We start from the raw sequence: 24463 nt of genomic DNA, 5'->3' as shown, positions 1-24463 counted from the left end.
AGTCTCCAGACCTAAATCAGATAGAACATCTTTGGAGGGAGCTGAAACTCTGTGTTGCTCAGCGACAGCCCCGAAACCTGACAGATCTAGAGGAGATTTGTGTGGAGGAGTGGGCCAAAATCCCTATTGCAGTGTGTACAAACCTGGTCAAGAACTACAGGAAACGTTTGACCTCTGTAATTACAAACAAAGGCTTCTGTACCAAATATCAACACTGATTTTCTCATGTGTTCAAATACTTATGTTCAGCAGTGCAAGACAAATACATTCTTTAAAAATCATACAATTTGATTTCCTCTTTTTATTCTCAGAGTGGGAATGCACCTACAGTGTGAATTTCAGACCCCTCCATGATTTCTAAGTGGGAGAACTTGCAAAATCGCAGGGTGTTCAAATACTTCTGTAAATCCAATCTGATTGCTTCATTATTCCAACCAGTAGTTTGCAATGCAGGGAGAGTAGCCCTTATATTCCATCCCTAACATTACTTTGTGTGTATATAACATTACATTGTTTGTGCACCTGTTGCCCTTGCTGGCCGCCCCAGGGCTGTGAAGCCGGTAAGCCAAAGTTCTTTCGGTCCATGGCTTATTTACCTCCTAGGAATTGGCATAATTATCTGCTCTGCTGCAGCCAATGACTGAATTCAGGGGTAACATGTCCACAAGATACACATCACCACTGAAGCCAGTCATTGGCTGCAGTAAAGCAGGTGACCATGCCTGTGCCGGCGAGGGAGCAAACAACATTTACTGGAAGATGGACATAATGGAGCCAGCGTGCATAACCAAAGCTAAGGCTAGCAGGTACGTATGACTCTTTCAATAGTAGAGGCTGCGTACACATGTGAAAAGTTACTTATTCCTGAACAAACCCTTTAATGCTGTCTTTCTGTTCTGTCTACCAGTTTTGGGATGACTGCAGGCATGAAGATACTGTACCTAGTATAAGGGACAGGTGAGGTGAAAACTGATTATATATAATCACTAGAACACCCTGCTTATCACTGTATACAGTATAAGAACACAGGGGAGGTGAGAACTGATTATCTATCATCACTAGAACACTCTGCTATCACTGATTATAGCTTAAGGACAAAGTGGATTAACTAGAGTTCTAAGGGCCCCAGGGCAAACTGTTGTGCCACTCTTGTGCAACCACAAAAGATCTGCAGCAGTTCACAGAGGACGCAATCTTAAAAGTCTGTACAGGCAGAAAATTGTGAGAAGCTACAGACAACATGTAATGTTTATGGTCAGCTGTAATCCTGCCATCTCCACCTTTTTCATTATACAAGGATAAAACATATAATACTGGTGGATAAAACAAGACTGAACACAAGATCTTCTACAGTCTTCTACAGATCATAGGGAACATTTCATGAGACCTTATCTCCATCTACCTGATCATCCTGTGGGACATCGTGATGTTCTTCTGAACCATCCTGTGGAAGAAGAGGACTGGGACATCTGTCCGGTGTTCTTATCTCTTCCTTAACTGTAGGAAACACATCCAGTGACTGAATTCATCCCTTACATACAGATAATGAGAGGTGTACAGTGTGTATTTAGTCATGTCTATTACCTGGTGATGTGAGGCGCCGGTGATCCTCCATCATGACGTCCTTGTACAGATCTTTGTGTCCTTCTAAATACTCCCACTCCTCCATGGAGAAATAGATGGTGACATCCTGACACCTTATAGGAACCTGACAACACAATGATACAGTCATCAACCAGATTCTTTAATAGCGTTCCTGTATAATGTCCCAGCATTCCCAGCAGTGTCACCTCTCCAGTCAGCAGCTCAACCATCTTGTTGGTGAGTTCTAGGATCTTCTCTATATTGATTTCCTCATGTATCAGGGGGTGAGGTGGAGGCTCCATGATTGGGCTCAGGGTTCTTCCCCATCCTTTAGACACAGGGGCCTGACAGCGCTCACTAGAGGTCTTCTTCACTACTGTGTAGTCCTGGTTATGGAGAGACACAGTAATAAATATCACTCCATACATCTCCAGAGTCCCTCACCTCTCCAGTCATGTCCATCTGTTAGTAACATAGATAAGATGATGTAATGCGACATCATCAGAATCTCTCACCTCTCCAGTAAAACGGAAGAGGATCTCTAGGGTGAGATTTATTATCCTCTCTGCCATCTTGTCCCTGTCCATCCTTGATGGGTCAATCAGGAGAAGGGTCTTATATAGAAGATATCCACTGAGCGGATCCTATATTGTAGGAACATGAACGGAAAGAAGATGAGAAGATGTAAACTGAAAATACCATTTACAATACCATTACTGGAGATAGCAAGAGGAGACAATAAAGTGTAGATCTTGTGTTCTCTCTTTTTATAGTGATGGTAACATGTGTGAGGTCAAGGCAGTTTCATGGTATGTCACACCTTCACATGACCCTATAGCCAATAGAAGACGTCATTAGTGATGCCAGTATGAACAGCACGTGACCGCTATAGACCATCCTAGGCCTTAATGGTCAGGTGATGTACATACCGCCATCAGAGCTCCGACCAATACTGTCACTGCAGTGATGTAAACAGACTGAAGGAGACCACAGGAGCCTCAGTGCTGGAGCAGTGGAGGATTCTACAGGTCCTGTGTTAGGGCTCTTTCACACTTGCGTTGTTCTGTTCCGGCATAGAGTTCCGTCGTCGGGGCTCTATGCCGGAAGAATCCTGATCAGGATTATCCCCATGCATTCTGAATGGAGAGAAATCCATTCAGGATGCATCAGGATGTCTTCAGTTCCGGAAGGGAACGTTTTTTGGCCGGAGAAAATACCGCAGCATGCTGCGCTTTTTGCTCCGGTCAAAAATCCTGAACACTTGCCGCAAGGCCGGATCCGGAATTAATGCCCATTGAAAAGCATTAATCCGGATCCGGCCTAAAGCTAAATGTCGCTTCGGCGCATTACCGGATCAGACGTTTAGCTTTTTCTGAATGGTTACCATGGCTGCCAGGACACTAAAGTCCTGGTTGCCATAGTAGTAGTGGGGAGCGGGGGAGCAGCATAGATCATGTCATCCATGCGCATGGGGGGCCCTGACGTCACTCTGAAGCGCCCCGGGAGCCGCACGGACGGTAAGTATACTGCTCCCCCGCTCCCCACTACTACTATGGCAACCAGGACTTTAATAGCGTCCTGGGTGCCATAGTAACACTGAACGCATTTTGAAGACGGATCAAATGCTTTCAGTTCACTTGTGGTGTTACGGATCCGGCGGGCACCTCCGGCAAATGGAGTACACAACGGATCCGGGTAATTGTAAAATGCTGCAGAATACGTTGGCGATACATACAGTATACCGGTAAATAGTAAAGAGTCCGACATGACAGCACACATGGAGGATGTCCATATATACCTCTAAAGGGCCAGGAAGAACAGAGAGGTTAAAAGCCCCTCCCTCCCCTCCAACACCAGTGTTTTTAAATCATCACACCGGTCAAGCAACATATATACATATATCTACACAAAATCCCAAGTAGTAAACCATATATATTTAGGGAAGGATAAGTAGGGTGCGGTCATGTTGGACTCCTGGAAAACTATTTACCGGTAAGTCTAAATTCTACTTTCCAGGACGTCCTCCATGACAGCACACATGGAGCAATACCAGATAAACTAGGGAGGGACCACAGCCTGTAGGACTTTACGTTCAAAGGCTAGGTCTCTAATAGCAGATAGGTCTAGTCTGTAGAAGGTTTGAAAACTAGACCAGGTAACTGCCCTGCAGACTTGTTCTAGTGAGGCATTAGCTCTTTCCGCCCAAGAAGCAGCCACTGCTTGAGTAGATGGGCTGTGACTTTGAATAGGCAGTCTTTATTCTGGGAAGTATAAGCTTGCTGGATTGTTGATTTAATCCATCTTGCAATAGTGGATTTTGAGGCTTGTTTATCCTTATTCTTCCCTGTGAATTGTACAAATAAAGCTGAATCTTTCCTGAAGGGGCGAGTGACTTCTAAATATTGAATTACTAAACGACGAACATCTATACTATAAGAACGTTATTTTGCATTCTTTGGATCTGTACAAAACGACTTTTGACATAAAGGCTGGGTCTAATTTTAAGATTACTCTGTCATCCAGTATCCTCATATATGGTTCTCTTGAAGAAAAAGCCTGTATCTCTCCTCCTCTCCTTGCCGATGTTACGGCCACTAGAAATAATCTTTTGAAAGAGAGCATTTTTATTTTACAATTTTCTAAAGGTTCTAAAGGAGGATTACATAGGTGCTCCAATACTAGTGACAAGTCCCGAAGAGGGACTGACTTTCTTACCAGAGGCCGGATTCTGGAGATAGCACGAGAAAATGTTTTTATCCAATTGTGCTCTGCTAGAGGGAAGTCAAGAAACCAACTCAAAGCCGAAATCTGAACTTTTATAGTACTGGGCCTGAGACCCATGTCAAAACCTTCCTGCAGAGATTCTAGAATGTCCTGAATAGAGGGGGAAACTGACTCTTTGTGAAGAGAAACAAACCTTACCATAGATGGCAGAAGTAACCCTCTTGTGACTTTGTAGCATGGTTGTTATAACTCTTTCTGACAGGCCCCTGGCTCTTAGTATCTGCTCTTCAGAATCCATGCTGCCAGGTTCAACCTGTGCACTTGTGGATGCCAAATAGGCTCCTGAGACAATAGGTCGTCGTCTTCGGGAAGAAAAAAGGGTTCCTCCGATGCAAAGTTCTTTAGAATTGGGAGCCAGCTTTGTTTCGGCCAATATGGAGCTATTAGGACCAGTTACTCGTTCTAACCTCAGCTTTTTCAGGATTGGCCCAATTAGAGGAAAGGGTGGGAAGGAATAGGCCAGATCCATATCCCAACTCTGAGACAAAGCATCTACTGCCACTGGCCTGTCCCACGGATTTAGTGAGAAGAAAAAGGGAAGACGAGTATTTTTTCTTGTGGCAAAGAGGTCCAATTGAGGAGTCCCCTATTTCTTCAAGTACTGTATATGAAATACTTCTTTTTTGAGACATCACTCCCCTAGACGTACAGAATGTTTGCTTAGAAATATGCGGTCACACTTTTCTCTCCTTTCAGGTGGATTGCCGAGACGGACAGTACATTTTCTCTGCCCAGCTGATTATCCGGTCTGATAAATGTTGAAGGGACGGAAATCTTGACCCCACTTGATGTTTCAGGAATGATACTGTTGAAATGTTGTCTCAGAGAACCCAGACATGTAGGCCCTTTAGAAGATTCTCCGCTTTTGGAAAGTTTCCAAGACTGCTCTCAACTTCCTGAAGTTTGAGGACCTGTGAGAGAGATTGTGACCCCAGGGACCCTGAAAGTATAAGTCCTGCACCTGGGCTCCCGAGCCCGACTTGCTGGCATCCATTGTTACTAGAATCTGAGGTTCTAAAGTCCATGGAATTCCCAATGAGAAGTTCTCTGGATCTATCCACCATGAAAGAATCCGTCTTACCAACTTTGGAATGCAAATCTTCTGATCCAAAGAATTTAGATCTTGGTTCCAACAAGTCAGAACTGTTTTCTGCAAAGGTCTTGAATGGAATTGACTCCAGGGGACTGTGGCGATGCAAGACGTCATTAACCCGAGGATTTTCATGGCTGTTCTTATAGACAGGACTTCTTTCCTTTGGAATAAGGAAATCTCCTGGCGTATCTTTGCCCGTTTCTCTAACAGCAGGAATGAACGTTGTTGTTCCGAGTCCAATAGGGTGCCTAAGAAAATCTTCCTCGTTTCTGAAATAAGGTTCGATTTTTCTAGGTTTATGATCCATCCCAAGCGGGAGAGACTCATCAAGGTGAATTCCAGCTGTCTTATTAGAATGGTGGCAGATGGAGCTGTCAATAGGGAGTTGTCCAGATAAGGTATAATTATAATACCCTCTTCTTTCCTCAACCAGGACACGACTTCTGCTACTATTTTTGAAAAGATTCTTGGTGCTGAGGATAGGCCGAAGGGTAGACACTGGAACTGGAAATGTTGAATCCTTCAGAACCACAAATCTCAAATATTTTTGATGCTTTGGAAATATTGGGACATGTGCACATTACCGCTCCAGGACAAATCAACTGAATAGCAGATTTTATTGATTCCATTTTGAATCTTCGATATTTCACCCACTATTTCAGTATTTTTAAGTTTAGAATGGATCAATATGTTCCATTTGGCTTTTTTAAAAAAAAAAAAAAAAGACCTCTCGAGTAATGTCCCAGACCAATTTGTTCTGGAGGTACTGACTTGATGGCTTGTAGACTGAATAGTTTTTCCAAATCTGACATTATTGCAGAATTCTGTTCTGGTTGACCGAAATGTGTCACAACAAATTTCCTTGGGGGGGGATATAAATATTCAATTCTGTATCCTTCCTCTATTGTTTTTAAAATCCAAGTATTGTGAGTAATTTCTTCCCACTGTGGAAGGAAGGTTTTCAGTCTTCCTCCCACCGGAAGAACGTCATTGTTTTTGTTGTGTAGTATTGGGATTAAGGAGGAACCCTCTACCCTTACCTCCCTTTTGGTAACTCCACCTTCCTGATTTACCTTTGCCTCTGTAAGACTGAGACGTATATTGGGGTCCTGGCTTCTGAAAGGACTGGGACTTTTTATTTTTGTCCTCTGGAAACCCTCTCTTTTTGTCTGTAGCCTTTTCCAGAATAGAACTAAAACAGGGCCAAAAACATAAGAACCAGAAAATGGGATAGTACAAAGCTTATTTTTTAATGGAATGTCCCCAGACCACATTTTAAGCCACAATGCTCGTCTGGAGGCATTTGAAAGGGAACTGCCTCTGGCAGCGAATCTAATAGATTCCGCCAAAGCATCAGAGACAAACGCAGTTGCTATTTTTAAGAGTGGAATGGACTCCAGAATTTCTTCCCTGGATGTTTTCATCTTTAGATGGTTCTCTAGTTGGGAGAGCCATAAAAATAACGATCGAGACAGTGAAGTAGCGGCAATATTTGTATTGATCAATGCAGAAGATACCTCCCAGGATTTTTTAAAAGACCATCTATTTTTCTATCCATAGCATCCTTAAGTTGCAAGGAATTTTAAAGGGCAAGGAGGGTATTTTTTTTATTACTTTTGCAATGAGTATATAAATTTTCAGGGTATCCACCCACAATTCTGTATCTTCTGCATTAAAGGCTAGACAATTCTTAAACTCATGAGATATATAAAGTCTTTTCTGCTTTCTCCCATTCCTCCAATATGAATAATTTCAGATTTTCATTTACCAGAAAGAGTGTTTTCTTTTTTATTTTAGTCCACCAAAAATCTCGTCTTGTATAGAACAAGGTTAGGCGACTTCCTCTACGTCCATTGTCTGATGGAGAGCAGAATTGAGAACGTCTAAATCCTCGGATGAAAAAATAACTTTTTTCCCCCTGTTCCGCAGGACAAGAAGCAATTTCATCTTCCTCAATATCATCCATTTATCCCTCTGATCTAATGTTACTAGTGGATTCATCCTCTGAATCTGAGTCCATATCAGCTCTAGGTCTTCTAACATGAGACTGCGGAACAGATTTTGACATTAATTTGACCACTGAGGAGTGTACTTCCTCCTTTATAATCTTCGTAATTTCAGCTGATAAAGATGGCTGTTCTTCTTTTATCAATTTATCAATGCAGAAGCTGCAAAGTTGTTTAAAGTAAGACTCTGCCAGCTTCTTAGCACAAGTAGCACATCTTTTCACTTTGTTTTTAAGTTCATAAGTATTTTTATGCCCCACATCTTTATCATCCTGAAATTACAAAACAAACTGCTAGCTATGCAGAAATCCAAAAGTATTATTACAGGCAGGGGAGCACCCAGGAATTTTGTCTAGGGGGGGTCCGAAAGGCAAAAAAATGTGGCATGTGTAGTGGGGGGGGGGGGGGGGGGGGGAGTTTGGCTGTAGTGTTTTGCGTTGATTCTTTTACTTGGCCATTTCTAAAAGCTCTGCAGGAATGGGATAATGGGGCACGCGCATTTTTTTAGCCCCGCCCATTGTTAAAAGCCCCTCCTACATATAATAGGCCACGCCCAACAAACACTGTACAGCTGAAATTCTATAGTTGAGGCCTGTCTCTACATATCATACGGAGAGGGGAGGGTCTGTCCTGGCTGCACTGCCTGCTTATACAACAAGCTACAGCCAGGAAGCTCCTCCGCTCTCCTCCCTCCCCTGATCCTGCTCAAGGCCTGTGGTTCCCCCCCACCATCTGTCACCCGCCCGTGGCCTGCTGCCCCCTTTGGCCGTCCTCACCCAGCTCTGAATCCTCCTTCTGCAAATGGCAGGGGGGGAGCCGGAGCATCTCCTCTCCTACATAGCGCCACATACCTCTTACATCCAGTGATGTCACCTTTGTTGTAGACGTTCTCTTTCTTTATCTTCTCCATTGAGACCAGACCGCCATGATGATTTTTCAGCCATCTCCCGTCTCTGCAGAGATTAACAAACAGACATTAGTTTCCCACATTTCCATCATCTTCTGAACACCCTTTCCTGCCACCCCCAAAACTCTACTGCAGAGAAAGTCCCCCTGGGAATACTACTACCACACAGATAGTGGCCCCTTCAACAATTATTGGCACACAGTGCTCTAAAAAATAACTGCGCCCAGACACTAATAGTATAAAGATAATGTCCCCCAAAAATTATTGTGCTAAGCTGATACTGTGGCAGGGTGCCCCCCAAAGTAACAGTGCTCCCCAAAATCCCACCAATAGAAATAATTCTCTGCCAGAGCACACTTAGTAGTAATAATGCCCCTATAGTGCCCATACTAGTAATCATGTTCCTCATATACCCCCAGTAGTAGTAAAGCTAATACCCCCTAGTAGTAATAATTCTCCCTATAATATGACAGTACATGAAATACCCCCGCTTAGTGCCCGCAGTTGAGCTAATGTCCCCATAATGTATGCCAGTATAAAAAAAACCTATATAGTGCCCCAGTAAATGCCCTCATAGTGCTCCTCTCCCCCTTTCCCATAGTGTCCCCCATAATATGCCAGTAAAAAATGCCCCTTCTAAGTGCCACCATATGCCCCAATAGTGCTCCACTCCCCCATAGTGCCCCCAAATAATGCCCCATAGTGCCAGTAAAAAATGCCCCCCATAATGTGCCAATAAGAAGAAAAGTCCCCTTTAGAACCCCCACTTCCCCATAGTGCCCCCAAATAATGCCCCTATCGTGCCACCAGATGCCCAATTGTGCCGTTTTCTCCTATAGTGCCTCCCATAATGTGTCAATTAAAAAAAAGCCCCTTTAGAGCCCCAGATGCCCCCCATAGTGCTCCTCTTCCCCATGGTGGCCCCCCCCCCATAATTGGCCAGTAAGAAATGCCCCCAGAGTGCCACGCCCAAAAAGAATTGGGCTGTAAGACTTGTCAGATGCCCCCATAGTGCCAGCTCCCCCCACCCCCTCTCCAAAAAAAAAAAAAAGAAACCAAAAATAGAAAACACTGATACTTACCTCCATCAGCAGCGATGTGATGCAGGTCTCTTCCAGCCTGTGTCCCTGCTGTGTGCTGCCCGGCTCAGGCGGCGCGATGATGACGTCATCGCGCCGCCTGAGCCGGCCTCTGATAGGCTGCAGGCATTAGTGCCTGCGGCCTATCAGAAGAACAGGGGAGGGACACGCCTCTCCCTCCCCTGCCGCAGCACAGGGATACAGATGGATATTGAGATGAGCGCTTCCACAATGGAAGCGCTCATCTCCTACTGCCCGCCGCCACAATTACATCCAGGGCCGCGCCGCCTGTGGTGATCGGCGGTGCGGCCCTGAGGGATAAAAAAAAAAAAAAAGTCTGGTTGTTCTAGGGGGGGGTCCACTGATTACAGGGCCTATATACCGCACAACTGACTTATATGACCCTGGGCAGGAGGTTCTGAACCCGGCACAGACCCACCAGACACTGGACCTTCCATGGTGGAGTACACAAACATTTGATTTCCCACCATACCTTTATAGTCCTGCCCCCTTCCGCCACCAGTCTGCTCCCTCCCTCTTCTGGGACTCCATCCTACAGGAGAATCCTGACATGGATTATGTCCATTCCTAATAGGAACTTCTGCATTGATAGGCCATCCTCACCACGCCAGGCATTCCAGCGTGCCCTCTCGCCGGGCATTTCACAAGAGGACGTCACTTGGCTTGCAGAGGTGCGCCAAAGCCGCCGGAAGTGATACTCCTGGGACCGCGCCCAATATGGCTGCACCCTGCTCGTGAAATGCAAACGAAGAAGGAGGATGCAGTACAGAGCCGAGAGCCTCTCCAGAGAGGAAGCGGACACAGCAACCAGACCCCGCAGCCTCAATGGGTACTGGTAAGGCTAGGAGAACCCGCTAAAGGGGTGCTAGCTGAGGCCTCCGGTTGAGGGATGGAAGTAGAAGCATAAAGACCCCCCCCTCCCCCTGATCCTATCCTGGGCTCCTATGCCAAAGCATAAACTGTTTCCCATAACAGGGATCCTCTCTGTTGGCTGCTGTAACGGATACAAAGAACACTGGAGTTGGAGGGGCTTTACATCTCTCTGTGCTTCCTGTCCCTTTAGAAGTACATAAGGACATCCTCCATGTGTGCTGTCATGGAGGACATCCTGGAAATCGGTAATTAGTCTTAACGGTAAATGTTTTCCAGGAGTTCAACATGACAGCACATGGGAGGTTATCCTTATAGGCCTCTGTAGGGACAGGAAGCAAGAAAGTTTAAAAGGCCCCTCCCCACCCCCCTATCTAGTGTCTTATAAATCACTACACCGGAATTTTTCCCCAAGTTATATACTTAGTGTTTCTAATTTCACAATGTTAACAGCACATTGTTATCATATAAGTATATGTGAAAAAAAAAAAAAAGATTATATTTTATTTTTTTTGGGGGGGGGGGGGGGGGCGATATATTGGTGTGTCATGTTGGACTCCTGGAAAAACAATTACCGGTAAGACTAATTACCGATTTCCAAGAAGTCCCCCATGACAGCAATACCCAATCACTTTAACTTTTTTAGGGGGGAGGACCACTGCTTGAAGGACCTTCCGTCCAAACACTAAATCCTGATTAGTGAGGATGTCCAAACGATAAGGTTTGCAAAAAGTATTATAATTTGTCCATTTAGCTGCTCTACAGATTTGGTCTACCGTGGCATTAGCTTTCTCTGCCAACGATGTTGCCATATCCCTGGTCGAATGGGATTTAATGGAGATTGGACAGTCCTTTTTTTGTAAAGAGGATGCCTTTCGAATTGTATCTTTTACTAACCAAACCTTGGCAAGATGGATCACTTTCTGGCCTTTATTTTACCTCCATGCTGAATGAATAAATTTGAATACTGTCTCCCAGATTCTGTTGACTGGAAATATTTAACTATCGTTCTCCGCACATCCAAGCAATGGAAACGCTCCTCTTTGGCATTTCTAGGAGAATTACAATGGAATGAAGAATTATTTCTTGCTCTTTATGGAAGGAGACTACTTTTGGTAAAAAAGCTGGGTCTAATATTAAGATTACTCTAGTATCAAGAATTTTTAGAGATAGCTTGAATCTCCCCTATCCTACGGGCAGAGGTAATGGCTACCAGGAAGGCAGCTTTCATGATCAAATATTTTGAGATATCATCTAATGGTTCAAACAGAGGTTCACAAAGGGAGTTTAGGACTAAGGTTAAATCCCATGTTGGGATCATTTGCCTTATTGTAGGTCTTAATCTGGAAACGACTTTGAAAAACCTCTTAACCCATCTATGTTCAGCTAATAGGAAATCTAGGAAAGCCGAAATAGCCGATACTTGGACTTTTAAGGTACTCAGTCTCAAACCTATATCAAAACCTTTCTGAAGAAAGTCTAGGATGTGTGAAATGGTAGGTGAGGAACCGTCTGGGTGTTCCATGGACAACCAGGAACAAAAATTTTTCCAGATTTTCCCGCATATGGCGGAAATAACTGGCTTGCGACTATTTTGTAAAGTTGCAATTACTTTTTCCAAAAGACCTTGCCTTTTCAGCATTTCACTTTCAGGCCGTCAAATTCAAGGTTTTCAGATCTGGGTGTTTCAGAGGGCCCTGAACCAGAAGATCCTGTCTACTTGGGAGGATTAATGGCTCTTCTATGCACATTGCTCTGAGGAGCGAGTACAAGCTCCTTTTGGGCCAGGCCAGAGTAATCAATAGCACTGTTGTCGTGCTCTTGCCAATCTTCCTCAATACTGCCGGAACAAGAGGAATTGGTGGGAAGGCATAGGCGAAATCCATGTTCCAGGTTTGTGACATTGCATCCACTGCTAAAAGATTGTCCCCTGGATTTAGATAGTAAACACAGCTTGTTCGTATGTTTACTCTGGTCGCAAATAGGTCTATCTGAGGCTGACCCCATTTGTGACATAACTCCTGGAATACTACTCTCTTTAGCATCCACTCTCCAGGATAGACTTTTTTCATGCTCAGAAAATCTGCCGTCGTGTTTTCTTTGCCCCTTAGATGTAAGGCTGAGATTGTTAACACATTTGATTGGGCCCAGTGAAAAATCTTATTTGACACCCTCTGCAGCAAGGTGTTTCTGGTTCCCGCCTAAGATGTTACACACAGTAGTGATGTTGTCTGAGAAGATCCTTAGATGCTTCCCTTTAATGATATTTTCAGCCTGTTTCAGAGTCTTCAGAACCGCTGTTAGCTCTTTTAAGTTCGAAGATCCCAGGCTTTCTAGAGGGGACCATTCTCCTTGAAAATATAGATTCGCCACCTAGGCTCCCCAGCCTAACTTGCTGGCATCTGTAGTTACCGTCACCATTGGATCCAGCTTCCAGGGAATTCCTTTCTGTAGTTTGTTTGGAGTTAACCACCAGTTTAGGGAGTTCTTTACCCCTGTGGTAAGGAAAAATCCTTTTGTCTAGAGATTCTTGACTCTTTTCCCACCGAGATATAGTATCAGTTTCTGTAATGGTCTTGAATGAAAATGGGCCCAGGGAATCATGGGTATGCAAGATGTAATGATGACCAGAATCCTCACTGTCTCTCGGACCGTGCAACTTTTCTTCTTTTTGCAGTGTTGGAATTCAATTCCTGGCAGAAAAAACGAAGTCTTCCAACCACCGGGATAGCGTCACTGTTTACCAGGATTATTTGTGTTCTTAGGGTTGAGAAGGAACCCTCTTCCTCTGCCTCCTTTCGGGTAGCTCAATCTACCATATTTTCCCTTCCCTCTACTCGATGAGTACTGGGACTGTCTGTTCTCTGAAAGGGCTGACTTTTCCTGGGCTTCTCTTCTAGAAATCCTTTTTTCTTGTCAGCCGCTCTTTCTAAAATAGTGTCCAATACCGGTCAAAATACCTAAGAACCAGAAAACTGCATTTCCCACAACTTATTTTTAGAAGCTATGTTGCCAGTCCAGGTCTTCAGCTACAAGGCCCTTCTAGCGGTATTCAATAGTGTTCCACTTCGTGCTGCAAAACGGATAGATTCCGCAGAAGCGTCACCCATGAAAGCTGTGGCCATTTTTAGCAAAGACAGTGCATCTAGAATTACTTCTATAGGTGTCTTGAGCTTTAAATGGTTCTCCAACTTTTGGTCTATGGGATCTTTCAATTGGGATGGTCGTCTTTTTTGCAACTTTTGCTACCTGGATATCTATTTTGGAACTTCCCATAACTTAGTGTCCTCAGGATTAAAGAGAAGGTGACTTCAGAATTCTCGAGGAATGGAAAGTTTATTTTCTGCATCTTTCCATTCCTCAAGTATCATCTCTCTCAGATTGGAATTAACCGGAAACAGTTTCCTTGTCTTTGCCCTTAATCCTCCAAATATCTCGTCCTGAGTTGTTTTTGGTTGTTGAACCTCCTCCACCTCCATAGTTTCCATTACCGCCGATAGTAACGAATCCAGATCTTCCAAAGAAAAAAAGGTATTTTTTCAGATCTGACTCCCCGTCTTTTAAACTCTCTTGCTTCCTATCCCTACAGAGGCCTATAAGGACTACCTCCCATGTGCTGTCATGGAGGACGTCCTGGAAATAAAGATTATTATTGTTATCTAGACAAACATTGGGTTGGCAGATTTGGTTTTTGTCGGCTCCTCAAAACCACACAATTATTGTAGTTTAATAGATTTATTTTTAACAAGCGACATGACGAAATACAGCGGTCCTAAAAAGGGCGTCTCTGGCATGTACTCAGGATAGGTCTTCAATAAAAGATCAATATAGAGGTCAAACACCCCTGAACAAACAGTAGGTGGCGCTTATACAGATAATGTATATGTGGTTACACAAAATGTTTTATTAAATGCTAATTTGAAAGCATTCAGATCCAGGTGCTGGTTTAAAAAAATGTACAATGTTTTCAATAAAGTTTGTATAATTACTGTGCTTCTTTTCTTGGGCCTCCCTAATGTATTTTTGGGACATATTATTCCCTGTTTCAGCTGCACAGCTAGATGCATTTCACTAAGAAGCAGGGAACATATCACTTCTGTGAAATCTGCCATCACTGTATTGCTGTGATTTCCATTTCATTACTTCAAACTATGTTTGTTTTCAGCTCCGGAGCTTACAGAAAAGATAAGCAGAAGGTGCGGAGGCGTTTCTAGGTTAAAACATTCGGGGCCTGGGCCCCAGATGTTTTGTCTCAGGTCCCAAATGTACTTCGTGCCAGATAGATACAACTGTATTGCTGTCCTCAGGACAACCCTGAGGAGACCGTATGGTTATCTAGAGGTCTATCTTTTTGCCCTTCTTCAAACGTCAAGGGTTTCGACCTATTTTTCGACCTCCATAATTTCACCAGAAAATTGACACTTCAAAGGCACTTCAATATCCTGGAGAATTCGAGCAGAAAAGCAGATGAGTAGTGTTTGGATGTCCCTTCCACCTCAGGAGCCCTCACATATATCTCCACCGGTTTGAAACCCCCATCAAACTTCTACCCCACTCAACATAGGGTCAACTTCATCGACACCTTCTATAATTTAGTTCTGGAAGATTTCCGGACTATCCACCAAAAAACAATATTTAAAAGCAATCTAAACCCCAGTGAGAAATTGGCAGTTAATACTGAGATTGTAATCCAAGGCGTAGACAAGGGTGGAGGCGTCGTGATTCAAAATAAAGAGGATTATGTGAAAGAGGCACTCCATATTCTATTTAATAGCGATTATTACCTCCCCCTTAATGAGGACCCTTCCATAGAGCATAAGGTGGCATTCAAAACACACATTGAATCCGCAAAACATATATTAGACAAGAAGGAACATGATTACAGTCTAGGTCAAGACTCAACAATTGCCACCTTTTATCAGTTACCAAAAATCCATAAAGACACAGAAAACTCCCCCGGGTCGCCCGATCATCTCAAGTATTTCATCCCTTACCTGTAACCTCTCACATTATATTGATGTTCTCCTACAGAAGTATGTCATTAATTTACCATCATACCTCAGATATTCTTCCTCCTTGATATAATCACTTAAAGAGATCAGGTGGGAAGGCACTTACAGGTTGATGACATTAGACTTAACAGCCCTATATTCCAACATTGAACACGAGTTAGGCATCAGCTGCACCAAACAATATCTGGATAATGACCACCTTATGCCCACTGATCATAAATCCTTTATTCTTGAATCCATCAGGTTCATCCTCACACATAACGTGCTTCGTTTCCAGGATCTGCTTTATCTGCAAACCAGGGGGACCGCTATGGGCACGCGATTTGCACCGAGTTTCGCTAATCTGTTTATGGGGGTCTTCGAAACCAGATTCATATATAGTTCCAGCTTTTGGGTGCAAAACATAATTTTTTATCAACGGTACATTGATGACCTTTTATTAGTTTGGAATGGTGACATTTGTTCTATTAATAATTTCATTTCACATCTCAATTCCACTGATTGGGGTATTACTTTATCCGGAATTATTTCAGAAAGACCCACTGGACCCAGGAGGCCAAAAGATATTATTCAATAGTCCTAAGACAAAAAATTTGTGGTCTATTTTATTAAAACATAACTTTTATTACTTATTCTCATACACAAAACACAAAACCAAAAGGAAATCTGTTGAGAGTTATTTTAAAATTACATATGGAGGGATTTTTTGACAAGAGGTAGGAGTATGTGACACTCTGTCACTATATGCTATCAGAGTGAGGGATTATATCCTTCAATGAGTGGTGTTTGATAGTCTAAAAATAATGATTTATTAAACTTGCCACCTGGCGTTAAGTTGTATACTAGATTGTCTGCTGGTGTTATCTAGCACCAGACAGTTTAGACTATCACTCACTCAATGATTTAGCAGATCGACCTTTATACGGTAGGTAAGATCCTACTAAGGCTATATTATATTCTGTGTCGATGACTACTAACTATATCTATACTACCCCTGTCATATGAGCTAATGCGCACTGCGTCTGCAGATCGCGGTGCTACAGCTCAAACTATCCCTGACATATTCTTTAAAATGCTATGAGACGCAGCTCCCCCGACATGTTTCACCGCACAAAGCGGCGTCTTCAGGGGAATGGAGCTACAGACAACCACCTGTAGTCTGTAGCTCCATTCCCCTGAAAACGCCGCAGTTTCTTCAGTTTACTTGGAGCTAGTAAGGATACTTATATCCTACTTATAAGGATATGCCAGTGTTTAGAGAGGATGTCTTTATGATTGTTACTGTGTGTGGTAATAAAATTAGTGCTTCACTTATTTTCAGATTTCTTGTTTTTTATTAGTATCATCTGTATTTTTGTTGATAGGTAGGCAGTTTTCCTGTGAAAGATTTTTTGCTTTGTTAAAGGCCGCTTCTATAATTGGGAAGGGATAACCTTTTTGTATAAACCTCTTGCGGATGATTTCACTCTGAGTGATGAAGTCTTTGTCCAAGGAGCAGTTTCTTCTTCTTTGCTTTAACTGGCCAAAGGGAATATTGTTTTTTCATTTTTTATGGTGTGAACTGGTGAAGTCCAGGTAGCTATTACAATCCACCTTTTTGAAAAAAGTGCGTGTTTGTAATTTTATTTTTGATGTCGTTCAGTTCTAGGTCCAAGTACTCAATTTTTGCCTGGTTAGGAGTTCCGGATAAAGTAATGATTCAATAGTCCTAAGACTAAAAATTCCTGTTTGTGGTCTATTTTATTAAAACATAACTTTTATTACTTATTCTCATACACAAAACACAGTTTAAAGCTAAAGCTCCAGTAACAGGCAACTTCAATCATAAAGTGGGCGGAGCAGGCAAGACACGTGAGTTAGTGAGGTTACACCGCCGCCCGCTCTGCCTGTTACTGGAGCTTCATTGTCAGGTAATAAAGATGCGCTGATTTAAAGTTGAAGTAAAAGTTACTGCCAGATCAGTCTACTGATGTGATCGGCGGGGCCGTGGCTGTTATGGGGAGGGGGATCTGTGGATGGCACTGTTATGGGGGAGATGTCCGCGGTAACTGAATCCATAACGCACTTCACCTTTTACCAGTAAACGGAGCGTGAACGAATTCATAACCTGAAATTCACTCATCTCTAGTCTCAACATGTGTGGATGTGATGAGTGTTCCACTTACCTGGGGGCAGGCGTGTCCTCCTCTGACAACCCTTCACTATGGAGCCTCCTGGGCTGTAATTTCTACCACCATGCAGGAGTCGGGCTCCAGGCTGTGCTGCAGGAGAAGGTACAGGACCTGTGATGATGTCATGACCATGTGATCAGGTGTGGGAGGAGTCAGGTTATACTGCAGGAGAAGGTACAGGACCTGTGATGATGTCATGACCATGTGATCAGGTGTGGGAGGAGTCAGGCTGTGCTGCTGGAGAAGGTACAGGACCTGTGATGATGTCATGACCATGTGATCAGGTGTGGGAGGAGTCAGGCTGTGCTGCAGGAGAAGGTACAGGACCTGTGATGATGTCATGACCATGTGATCAGGTGTGGGCGGAGTCATGGAGATCACATGACCAGGTTTATCTGCTCTGTGTGTGAGATTCTGCTGTGCTGTGTGGAACCCCAGTCTGTATGTAGCAGAGCTGTAAGCCTGTAATGTTTGTATAGATGAGCTGTATCCGTGTAATGTCTGTGTAGTTGAGCTGTATGTGCATACAACCAAGCTGTTTATGTGTAATTTGCCTCTAAAGACTTGTATCAGTGTGTGCAGCAGAGCTGTGTATGTGTAATGTTCAGTTACTACAGCTGAGTCTTTGTCATGTCCATGCAGCAGAGCTGTGTATGTGTGATGTTCAGTGACTACATTTGAGTCTTTGCCATGTCCATGTAGCAGAGCTGTGTATGTGTAATGTTCAGTTACTACAGCGGAGTCTTTGTCATGTCCATGTAGCAGAGCTGTGTATGTGTAATGTTCAGTTACTACAGCTGAGTCTTTGTCATGTCCATGTAGCAGAGCTGTGTATGTGTAATGTTCAGTTACTACAGCGGAGTCTTTGTCATGTCCATGTAGCAGAGCTGTGTATGTGTAATGTTCAGTTACTACAGCGGAGTCTTTGTCATGTCCATGTAGCAGAGCTGTGTATGTGTAATGTTCAGTGACTACAGCGGAGTCTTTGTCATGTCCATGTAGCAGGACATCCTATGTGCGCTTCCATGGTCCTGGCCACCAGAAAGGGCTGGTGCTTTTTCCTACAGTGTGCAAGCATGACCACTACTGATGGATTGCAAGATGGTCGTAACCATGGAAACAAGCAGTGTATTATTGTCATTCTATACCGGTCACGTAATCCGATCTAACGCTTCTAGTTCATTTCCGTTGTCTGGTACGTTACTCAGTCCAGCCTGTCACTCCAGGCTCATGCGAATTACCCTTCATTCCCCTAAACGTTTTCTAGGTCTGATCCCAGGTGTTTCTCATCTTCGTTTTCTCTCGTCCGTTCTTCAGGTACCATCAGCAGACTCCTTCACATGGGTGTGCACGTTTTGATCATAGTTCACCCCTTCCGTTCAGTTCACACCCTTTCCTCCACTTTGCTCTTTTTTCCCCAGGTTCCTCAAAGGTAAGCATCACGCGGTAGTTTCAATAGGTCACCAACATCGATCAAAGTCACTTTGCATCGTGTCTTTTGTCCGCAGACTAGTCTGGCTTTCTCTGTGCCATCATTTTCTTGTATCATGTAGGCACATTCAGGGCACTCAATGTTTTATTGCGTTTTAATTTTCATAATTTTTTCCAGGCTATGCCGGAGGCGGAACAAGTGGGATTATCCCCTCCAGCTTTTCTATTTTTTTTTTATTTAACCTCTTCAGGTCCTGGTACTTAAGGACACAGGGCGTACGGGTACGTCCTGTGTATTTATTATCACCGCCGCCCAGCAGGCGGTGATCGGAACCCGGTGCCTGCTCAAATCATTGAGCAGGCACCTCGGCTAAATGCACGGTGCATTTTGCGGCTTTACCTGCGGTTTGCGATGGCGTGTGGCGGTGCCATCGGGTCCCCATGCGGCTGTAGGGGGGACACGATGACATGGAAGGCAGCGCGATGCCTAAGGAAGGCTGCCTTCCGGTGACAAGCCTGTGAGATCCAGCCCCGGAAGCTGTATGAGTAATACACAGACAATGCATTCCAATACAGAAGTATTGGAATGCATTGTAGAGGATTAGACCCCCAAAAGCTCAAGTCCCAAAGTGGGACAAAAAATAAAGTGAAAAAAAAGTTTTTCCCCAAAAAAAATTAAAAGTTTCAAGTAAAAATAAACAAAAACGTCATTTTCCCCAAATAAAGTTAAAAAAATTGGTAAAAAATAGGGGGAAAAAAAAGTATACATATTAGTTATCGCCGCGTCCGTATCGACCGGCTCTATAAAGATATCACATGACCTAACCCCTCAGATAAACACCGTAAAAAATTAAAACTGTGCTAAATAAACAATTTCTTTGTCAACTTACATCACAAAAAGTACAACAGCAAGCGATCAAAAAGGCCTTTGCCCACCAAAATAGTACCAATCTAACCGTCACCTCATCACGCAAAAAATTAGCACCTACCTGAGACAATCGCCCAAAAAATAAAAAAACTATGGCTCAGAATATGGAGACACTAAAACATCATTTTTTTTGTTTTAAAAAAGCTGTTATTGTGTAAAACTTACATAAATAAATAAAAAGTATACATATTAGTTATCGCCGTAAAAAATAAAACATAAATACTGTGCTAAATAAACCATTTTTTGTCACCTTACATCACAAAAAGTGTAATAGCAAGCGATCAAAAAGTCACACGCACCCCAAAATAGTGCCAATAAAACAGTCATCTCATCCCGCAAAAATCATACCCTACCCAAGGTAATCGCCCAAAAACTGAAAATATTATGGCTCTCAGACTATAGAAACACTAAAACATGATTTTTTTTTTGCTTAAAATATGAAATCATTGTGTAAAACTTACATAAATAAAAAAAAGTATACATATTAGGTATCGCCGCATCCGTGACAACCTGGTCTATAAAAATATCACATGATCTAACCTGTCAGATGAATGTTGTAAATAACAAAAAATAAAAACTGTGCCAAAACAGCTATTTCTTGTTATCTTGCCTCACAAAAAGTGTAATATAGAGCAACCAAAAATCATATGTACCCTAAACTAGTACCAACAAAACTGCCACCCTATCCCGTAGTTTCTAAAATGGGGTCACTTTTTTGGAGTTTTTTTGGAGTTTCTACTCTAGGGGTGCATCAGGGGGGCTTTCAAATGGGACATGGTGTAAAAAAAACAGTCCAGCAAAACCTGCCTTCCAAAAACCATATGGAGTTCCTTTCCTTCTGCGCCCTGCCGTGTGCCCGTACAGCGGTTTACGACCACATATGGGGTGTTTCTGTAAACTACAGAAACAGGGCCATAAATATTGAGTTTTGTTTGGCTGTTAACCCTTTGCTTTGTTACTGGGAAAAATGGATTAAAATTAAAAATTTTCCAAAAAATTGAAATTCTGAAATTTCATCTCCATTTGCCAATAACTCTTGTGGAACACCTAAAGGGTTAACGACGTTTGTAAAATCAGTTTTGAATACCTTGAGGGGTGTAGTTTCTTAGATGGGGTGACTTATATGGAGTTTCTACTATAGGGGTGCATCAGGGGGGCTTCAAATGGGACATGGTGTCAAAAAACCAGTCCAGCAAAATCTGCCTTCCAAAAACCGTATGGCATTCCTTTCCTTCTGCGCCCTGCCGTGTGCCCGTACAGCGGTTTACGACCACATATGGGGTGTTTCTGTAAACTACAGAATCAGGTCCATAAATATTGAGTTTGGTTTGGCTGTTAACCCTTGCTTTGTAACTGGCAAAAAATTATTAAAATTGAAAATCTGCCAAAAAAGTAAAATTTTGAAATAGTTTCTCTATTTTCCATTAATTCTTGTGGAACACATAAAGGGTTAACAAAGTTTGTAAAATCAGTTTTGAATACCTTGAGGGGTGCAGTTTCTAGAATGTGGTAATTTTTGGGTGGTTTCTATTATGTAAGCCTCACAAAGTGACTCCAGATCTGAACTGGTCCCTAAAAATTGGGTTTTTGAAAATTTCTGAAAAATTTCAAGATTTGCTTCTAAACTTCTAAGCCTTGTAACGTCCCCAAAAACTAAAATATCATTCCCAAAATGATCCAAACATGAAGTAGACATATGGGGAATGTAAAGTAATAACTATTTTTGGAGGTATTACTATGTATTATAGAAGTAGAGAAATTGAAACAAATTTTTTGGTATATTTGGTATTTTTTAATAAATAAAAATGATTTTTCTTAAACTTCATTTTACCAGTGTCAAGAAGTACAATATGTGACAAAAAAACAATCTCAGAATGGCCTGGATAAGTCAGGGCTCCAGATGGCGACAAAAATGGTCGCCAATGCGACTTAGAATTGAAAAATGGCGACAAGACTTTGTAGTCTTGTCGCCATTTGCGCCTAGACCCTCCGCTGCTCTGCCGCTTTAAGAAGAACGGGATTTCATACATCAGACAGACGGCAATCCAATAACAGAGCTCCGCACAGTACAGAGCTCTGTTATTAGTGAGGAGGCTGCTGATTGGTCGTAGTATCCCCGGGCTGCCCTGCCATTGGCTGCTCCTCTTACACCACCCCCATTCTCCTGCGCTGAAAACAGTAGCAGCTTGATCTTCAGTCATGAAAACGGGGAGCCGCTCCATGCCGACTGCTCCATAGAACAGGTTAGTTGAGAGGTTTTTCAGCGCATACTTAACATTCTACAAACAGTCGCCCCTGCGCTGCCGCTGGTAAAGGCTAATCCTTATGTCTTTACGACCGTGATAATACTCAGGGGGCCGCTGCTGGTGCTCCGTGTGAGCTCCCTGCCTGGGCTCACAAAAATGATCCTAATAAGGTTAGAAAAGGGTTAATAGGAGCCCCGCGCTGGTCAAGACACTAAAAAGCCAGGGAACCATATCTCTTTCAATAGTCCGTGCTTATTAGGAGAAGATAACCTCCCCTCCTACTAAGCACTTTTGAAAGATATATATGGTTCACTGGCTATTTAGTGTCTTGACCAGCACGGCGCTCCTATTAACCCTTTACATACTTAACATTAGCAAGTGGCGAGATGACTGATGATCACCTCGCCACTTGCTAATGGCTGCTGCTGCCCAGTATTCCCCCGCCTACCTAGCTCTCACCTGAGGGGTTAATAGCGGCGGATAGCAGCGCGCAGTCATAGAGACTGGGTGCCAGGTATGGGATATGTCCGACACCTGCAGCCTGCGTTTGTATTAAGCATAAACTATATTTATTGGTGGCGCAGTGCACCGAACCCCCCAACCCCAGTATTATAAAGTAGAATCATTGGTGCGCCCCCAACCCCCTCCCAAAGTATTATAATCATTGGTGGCAGTTGCAGTTCCGATCGGAGCCCCAGCAGTGTATAGTCATGAAAATAAAGAAAACTCTTTGAATGAGAAGGTGTGTCCAAACTTTTGGTCTGTACTGTACATTTACAGAATCGGCATACTCCAAATACAAACATACGTCAAAATCATACAACTTAGTCCAGTGGGTCAAAAGTTAGATCGAAGTCCTTTGTGACCAAAGGAAGCATGGCTTTCCGGCCCAAACCAGTTTCCACAGAGTCTTCAGTCCTGGAGATAATTGGGAAGTAATCCAATTTATCTCCAAGGACAGAGGCAAAACTCCATTAGCCACATGGTGGCAAAAGACAATAAAAGACATGAAAATATATAACTGTGCAGCTATTGCATAAAACAGGTACATTCAACATATCCCCAGATAGCTTGGATCTGAGCGCACATTATTACCGAATGGCGCTCAGATCACATACATACAGTTCAATTGCCATGGAGCCAAATTCTTTCACATAGTCTTTCGTTATCCGAATGGGCTCCATGGCATAGCTATCTGGGGTATCGCTGTTCAAATAGGACAAGTACCAAATGACCCGGCTTTCATGTCTTTGCAGGGGAAAATCAAGTGTTTCTACATGGGGCCATAGTCTAAAGGAAGCAGTCAGGCAACCAGGCTTCTCCAATGCAATGTGGCGAGAGTGGTCTCGTCACATACCAGTTGTTTCTCTAAGTTCTTGGCACAGTCATCTGCCAAGAATAAAACACCACATTTTATTATTGATAAATAACATTAAAATTGCATTGAAGTTTTAGAACTTTTCCAATAAAAAAAATCGACAGAAATTACAAGACATGGCACAAAATTCAAGTATCAATTGACTAAAACCGTGGTGGCCAAACAGACCACAATCTAATAGAGTGTCATAACTAGAAAACGCTGGCTCCGGGACCTGCCGACTATAATCCTTCTCCATCCTCCTTCTGCAGCGCTCGCTGATTCAACTTAAGTGCTCCGGGGGCATCGCTGGAGGTGTGGATCCTGCCTGTACCACTATGACCCACACTGGGAAGACGGAAAGGGAGCTGAGGGATGCCGGGCCTCCTACACCGGCAAAACAAGATGGCGCCGCATCGGAAGCAAGAGCTGCGGAGGTTGCGGCCCGCCTGGGCAAATATGCCCGCTCATTCTCGGTGCCCCCTCCAGTAGTAGCCACTGCTCCTTCTAGGCCCCCTGAAGAAACAGCCTCAACCCCTACTGCTGGCATCTCTGCGCTTAAGATGTCTGCAGTGGAGTCCCAGCAGCCTGCAATGGCAGGAGCCTCTGGCCTGCAGATTCCTCCTTATGGTGCTGGGTATGTCCCTATGAAACATGGACAGCCTGCTACTGAGTGTAGTGAACCCACATCCAAAGATATCTATGATGCTGTGCCACATTGCAGCAGCTCTCTGGCTCTACTTACCACACATATGGGCAGCTTGCAGGAGAATGTTTCCCTTATCAGACAAGATCTTAAAAAAGTCAGTGAGAGGATCACAGAGGTTGAAGTCAGAGTGGGTACTATTGAAGACCAACTGCCCCCTGTAAAGAGGGATCTTGGTAGGATTATACATAATGTGACTCTGCTGATGTCTAAAACTGATTACCTGGAGAAAAGGTCACGGAGAAACAACTTGCGGCTAGTTGGGGTC

General features: G+C 43.4%; 1 protein-coding gene across 1 annotated transcript in view; it reads right to left on the bottom strand.

The window, feature by feature from the left end:
* LOC121005749 (gastrula zinc finger protein XlCGF17.1-like) overlaps positions 1-19017 on the bottom strand; it is a 170462-nt gene extending 151445 nt beyond the window's left edge. The window contains exons 1-2 of the mRNA XM_040438517.1: positions 18996-19017; positions 17522-17650 (exon numbers count right to left, since the gene is read on the bottom strand). Of these exons, the coding sequence (XP_040294451.1) occupies positions 17522-17650; positions 18996-19017 (151 nt within the window). The remainder of the gene's footprint in view (positions 1-17521; positions 17651-18995) is intronic.
* Positions 19018-24463: the final 5446 nt, after the last annotated feature.

Source organism: Bufo bufo, chromosome 6 (genome assembly GCF_905171765.1).
Source record: "Bufo bufo chromosome 6, aBufBuf1.1, whole genome shotgun sequence".
Lineage (NCBI taxonomy): Eukaryota > Metazoa > Chordata > Amphibia > Anura > Bufonidae > Bufo > Bufo bufo.
Note: the sequence above shows the minus strand (reverse complement) of the source record. Positions and strands in the feature narration are given on the sequence as shown.